This window comes from Bactrocera neohumeralis, chromosome 3, assembly GCF_024586455.1.
Source record: "Bactrocera neohumeralis isolate Rockhampton chromosome 3, APGP_CSIRO_Bneo_wtdbg2-racon-allhic-juicebox.fasta_v2, whole genome shotgun sequence".
NCBI classification, from domain to species: Eukaryota; Metazoa; Arthropoda; class Insecta; order Diptera; family Tephritidae; genus Bactrocera; species Bactrocera neohumeralis.
In genome coordinates this window covers 8,160,563-8,166,562 of record NC_065920.1, presented here as the reverse complement: position 1 = coordinate 8,166,562, position 6,000 = coordinate 8,160,563, and the positions used below count along the sequence as shown (strand labels likewise).

The 6,000-nt window shown below is 35.3% G+C and overlaps 2 protein-coding genes across 6 annotated transcripts in view; one reads left to right on the top strand and one right to left on the bottom strand.

Annotated features, from left to right (window-relative positions):
• The first annotated feature begins 3,465 nt into the window (after window positions 1-3,465).
• On the top strand, window positions 3,466-4,959 carry LOC126752221 (trimethyllysine dioxygenase, mitochondrial). The gene is made up of 2 exons (XM_050462869.1): window positions 3,466-3,881; window positions 3,954-4,959. The coding sequence occupies exons 1-2, from the start codon at window positions 3,686-3,688 to the stop codon at window positions 4,859-4,861; spliced, it is 1,104 nt and encodes a 367-aa protein (XP_050318826.1). The 5' UTR covers window positions 3,466-3,685; the 3' UTR covers window positions 4,862-4,959.
• A 22-nt stretch (window positions 4,960-4,981) lies between these two features.
• The window catches only part of LOC126752223 (uncharacterized), a 28,438-nt gene continuing 27,419 nt past the window's right edge, over window positions 4,982-6,000 (bottom strand). For 2 of the 5 annotated variants that reach the window (XM_050462875.1, XM_050462870.1), the window contains exons 7-9: window positions 5,666-5,707; window positions 5,418-5,543; window positions 4,985-5,350 (exon numbers count right to left, since the gene is read on the bottom strand). In XM_050462875.1, coding sequence (XP_050318832.1) covers window positions 5,481-5,543; window positions 5,666-5,707 — 105 coding nt within the window. In that variant the 3' untranslated portion in view covers window positions 4,985-5,350; window positions 5,418-5,480. Of the gene's footprint in view, window positions 5,351-5,417; window positions 5,544-5,665; window positions 5,708-6,000 lie in introns of all 5 variants that reach the window. The other 3 variants (XM_050462872.1, XM_050462871.1, XM_050462873.1) reach the window with 3 other exon arrangements.

Genomic DNA, 6,000 nt, shown 5'->3' with positions numbered 1-6,000 from the left:
CTATATGGTATGACACAATGTTATATACATATACGACTGTAACGACACCTATTGACAAAATACGAAAGGACTTTTTCGACTACCCATATAATTAATTTCAATTCTACCTCTCTTATGGATTAGCCAAACACTTTCGTTTATGACAGTGATTTCATATATCAAAGTAAAATATATATATTTTTATACCTAGTTTGAGCAGCATTTCTCGCAGGGTATGCGCGCTTGTATTGATACAGATATAAATATGCTGTAGGCGCACACCTTGACGGCACTTGTAAATCCCGCTGCTGCGGGCGGCATTGGCGACATTGGCTGCGCTTAAGTTCTGCTGCAGCAGCACTATGCACTCGTTATGTACATATGTATAGTGAGTATGTAGGTGAATATCTGTGAGCATTTCACTGTCAGTGTCAGCGGCAAGTAGGCGCAATTATTTTGTAAATATCTATCTGACTTGCATTTGCACAGCGATAGTGCGAGACACGTGTGTGCCAATGCAACTAGTGCACATCGCCGAGCGTTCTAAATTACAAAACAGCGTACAAGTGTACTAAACAAGCAAAAGGGTGAACATTCGTAGTAAGAACAATAGCAATTTCAATAAACAACTGTAACGTAAGAGAATCACTAGGCATCCATTACACGCGTGTCCGATCTATAGCTAATGCAAACCGCATTTGAAAGTTGCGTCTAGGCACGTTTACATGGTCACATGTGGCCCAAAAGTGTAGTAACAGTGGAACACACATTGTATGCAGATACAATGCATTCATATACATAAACACATACATACATATATAAGTAGTTTTAAATTTTTCAACTTAAATTGAATCACGTTTTGGAACTAATTGGAAACTGACTTAGAATTAATTAGCTTAAAGCTCTTTTTTACAACAGTAACAAAAAATTTACATATGTATGTAAGAAATATAAAATAATAAAAAAATAAATAAAGAAAATAATATATGTACCATATAATTAAAAAAAGAAAAGTAGATTAAAATAAATAAGTAAATAAATATAAAATAAAATAAATTATTTCCGCCATACAGACAATTCTACGAAGCAATATATTATTGCAAAAAAAGGTCGAAGTTCACTTGACAAATATGTAGACGAGAAGCTCGTTTGAAAGGTAAAATAGAGTTGGAACAGCGTTTTCTATATAACTTTCATATTTTAAACATATATTTAGGTATATACTCTCTTTTGAAGAATTCTTGGAGAAAAATAGCTAAAATATTAGCAACTGACTTTACATTATAAGTCAAAATCAAACTCAGCATTTTGAGAATAAGAATTTAACCTACTTTTATTATATAATTCATCCTAAATGCTTTCAAAAAATATATAATGTCGAATTTGTTTACTGGGAGTAAAGCAAAATTGTATGAGTTTTTCCATTTTTAAATTTTTTTTGCAAAAAATTATTTTTTTTTGTAATAATGATAATAATTCTAAATATAGATTTATATGGAATGTGCAGAAAGTAACTGTGTTTTTTTGAAACGTATAATCCTATATAGGCTCTTATATATTAGTCAAAGCCTTTATTAGTTATTTTACTATTCAATTGCAGTGCTCTTCATAATTTTTAAGGTGTATTTTTATTGTTTATATATTATAGTATTTATTGCACTGAGTGACTATATGCATGTACAAACATACATATGTATATAATATATCTACTACATTTGTATACTGTCCCCAACAAATTAATCGCACCTATGGGGGCGCAATGATGTAAGCATGACGCTTCTACTAGTGACTAATATCGGTGTGTTAATTAAACTAATTGATATACATACATACATAGTTAGTAAAAGAGATTTCTGTTTTGACATATGTAGGTATTTCTGCATTTGTAACGCTGAATAGCTCATGTCGAGGGAAGACTCACTTCATAGTTGGTAAATATTTGTTTTGGTTATTAAAATTAGAACTATTAAATTTATGTTCGGAGATTCTTATTAATGATAAGGGCGCATCTAAACAATTGCGATTTGAGCAAAAATACTAAAAAGATATATATTTTTCATTCAGGACACTAGAAAGTAAGGCTACAAAGTCGAAGCAAACTATATCATTTTGAGTGAAGGAACTATTGAATGAAAAAAATACAGTTGAAGAAAAAGCTTCACTTAATGATGAGTTTCCGGACATTGCACCAGGAAAAACCAACGACCAAGGATTGGTATGTTAAGTTTAGACGTGGTGAAATGAGCATCGAAGACGGTAAATACCCAAAGGAAGTTGATACCGACGAAAGCATTAAGCAAGTCTACAGAATAATTTGGAAATTGCAGTTGTTCGGAATAGCAGGTTCTCTAAAGACATCAACAGAACGTGTAAATCATATCATTCACGAATATTTTGTTATGAGAAAGCTTTGTGCAAAGTGGGTTCACTTTTGACCAAAAAATCGTTGATACGGAGCAGTGTTTGGAGATGTTCAAGCGTAATAAACCCGAGTTTTTGCATCGTTATGTGATAATTGATGAAACACGGCTTCATCGTTTCAATCCGAAGTCCAATCGACAGTTATCCTTGTGTACTGCATATGATGAATCCGCTCGAAAGAGTTATGACCTTGAAAATGGACAATCAAGACAATGGCAGCGACTATTACAAAGGGTTAATGAACCGTTTGAAGGACGAAATCGCCGAAAAATGGACGCATATTTGCGCACACCTTGCGCATGTTCAAGTGCTCCATCTCAATGTCATGAAAAATATTAAACATCTGGGCAAATAAACGAATACCTAGTCGACGTCTGAGTTCAAAACTTTGCGCACATGAGTCACATTGTCGGTGTTTGTCGAAGTCGCAGGTCTCCTAGCACGGTCTTCATCAGCGACCTTTTCCCGGCCCTCCAAAAAGGCCTGGTGCCACCGAAACACACCACTCCTTCCTAAGGCAACATCTGGATAAGTCTGCTTGATCATATCAAACGTCTCTGTCGCAGATTTACCGAGTTTCACACAGAATTTAATCGCGTCAGTCGGTGCGCGCACGCTCAGAAGTACAGTTGCGGCGGAAGAAAATCAGTCCTATTACTTTCCGCACAAACCCTGTTCCAGAGAAAGAGTGAAAATGAGTAACTTTATCATTTGAAAAGGTTGTAACGCCATTTCCAGGCAACTCTGATTTGGGCTTACTTTCGCACCACAACAATTATAAAAATATTTAAGGGATGGCTTGACACCTCGGTCGTTACTTTCTAATTTAGATTAGATGCAAGAATTACATTACATTAACATGAATAGCTGGACCCACTGTGTATATTGAATAGACCACAGGCGAGATAACATAAAAAGGAGAGGAAGAATTTTATTAATCACGTTCACTCGCATATCGGACTCATTCAAGTATATTCACACACACAATTCTATATATGTATGTATACATTTCTGTATATGAACAAAAATAAATAAATATTTATAATTATTTAGAAAATATAAATCTGTACTTACAAGTGTTTATTGAACGTTTGGAATTATCAGCGGTTTATAGAGATGATTCGACAATGTTTGCGGCTTATCAACAGATTCTCTGCGTCACATATATATTTTTTGTATGTGTATACTATATATTTTTGAACAGCTAACTGTTGTGAAGCCAAAGTCTAGTGTTTAGTCTCAGTTTATTAACGCAAAGTAAAAGTTCAAATTTGGAACTGAAAAAATGATACAAATTAAACACAGTCGCAGTGGCAAAACGCTGAAAATCAATACATTTTGGCTACGTGATCACTGTCGCTGCAGCGATTGCTACAACACGGAGACCAAGCAACGCAAATACAATCTGCTGGACATACCGAAAACCGTGAAACCGACAAGGACTGAATACATCAAGGATGGACTGCAATATGAAGTGCACTGTAAGTCAAAAGTAATTAGAGTTTAACTGGCATTACATACATATATTTGTATATGAATTACATTTACCACAGGGAGTGATGGCCATACATCCGTTTATGATATCGATTTCCTGCACGACGCGCAAGTTGAACATATCGTGGCGCACGCCGAGGACTCTACTGTGCGCGTACCCTGGAATCAGCCGTTTATTGTCGCGCACGAAGCGCACTTGCGCACCACACTCGCCGAGCTGGTGAGCTCCGAAGCGGCAGTGCGTAAAATTGTGCAAAGCCTGATACGTTACGGCATCGCTTTCATTGATGGCGTACCGCCGAACACCACAATGACCGAAATGGCGGTGCGTCGCATCTTTCCGCCGATGAAAACATTTTTCGGCGAAATGTACACCTTCTCCGATGTACAGGATCACGCTGATACCGCCTACACCAAACAATACCTCGGTCTACATACGGACAACACGTATTTCTGCGATGCTGCGGGCCTGCAATCGTTGCATTGCATACAACATGTTAACGGCACGGGAGGTGAGAATTTCTTCGCGGACGGTTTGCATGCAGCGCGCGAATTGAGGCATCAAAATCCGCGCGCTTTTGAGATACTAACGCGTGTCGCCGTGCCGGCGGAGTATATTGAGGATGGACAATATCATAAGCATTCTGCACCGATTATACGCGTGGATCCCGTGAGTGGTGAAATAGTGCAGCTACGCTTGAATGTATACGATCGCGCACAATTCGATAGCATACCACAAGCGGAAATGCAAGATTTCTACGATAGTTTCCGTGAATATTTGGAGATCGTGCAACGCATCGAGAATCAATGGACTTTCAAATTACATCCTGGCACTGTGTTGATTTTCGATAACTGGCGTGTGTTTCACGGCCGACATGCGTACACGGGTCAACGCACCATGACTGGTTGTTATGTACAGCGGACGGACTTTTTGAGCAAGGCGCGCGTACTGGGCATCATCGATTGAGTGGAAAATATGTAATAATGCTACAGATATTTATATACATATGCCTTGTGAAAGTTTGTGTGGTGAATAATGAAATATAATGAGATTTTTTACTTGGATTTTTTATTTATGTATTATTAATTCTTGGGATTTTTTAAAGACAGAAAAACAAACTTTTTTGAGAAATTAAAGAAATCGATGGAGTCACAAATTATTAAAAATTTATGTATGGTAAATATGTATGTCAAAATATGACGAAAAGTCCTTTAATCGATATACAACAAAAACTTATTCGAAAACGCACTTCATTTACCGCTATCACTTCGGATCTAAGCATTTAATTACATTTAATTGATATTTTAATCTTTTAATTGTACACTTATTCTTCAGTACTTAAGTGATTATATAACTGTTCAAAGTATTTAAGTGGAATGATATATTTTTGCGTGAAAACAATAAGAAAAAAATATTTTCTTATCAACTGCTTACAATACGAAGATATATGAATTGCTTGGGAAAGAAGAAAGAAAGGAAAAATAGTAATAAAACAAAGACAGCAAAAGTTTACTATCATTACCTGTTTTAGAGATTATATGGAGGAATAATATAAAATAATAACATCAAGAATCATTTGGCTTTTCTAACGCCGTGAACGTTTATGTGTGATTACTTCAACACCGCTTTCTGATGTTGGTGGAATATCCTGCAAAAACATAAATCGAAATAGTTTTTCAAAGCCAGTTTCGACTCAAAAATATGTATAGTATATATGTTTGTGATTTTTTCAGGTAGTGTTTTTCGAAATGCTTTGTTCTGACTACATACCGTTGAACCTCTACCACTTTCAGATCGCGTCGGTAGGCTTTTCTGTAAAAAATGAATAAAGTTAGTAACAATAAATTTAAAAAAATATTTATAAGATCATAAAATTAATAATATTATTTTAAAATATTTGAAAGAAATTTATATTATGTTGGGTCTATAAATGTATTTGTTTTGGGTTTTTTCAATATTTAACAGTTCTCCATCTTCCCGTTAATTAGGCCCAATTTATGTAAAAAAAAAAACACTATTTTAAATAGTATTATTGTTATAAATTTCTGTTTGTTTATTGTCCATCATGTTCGAAAAAAACAAAAAAAAACGTAAACCAATAAAGC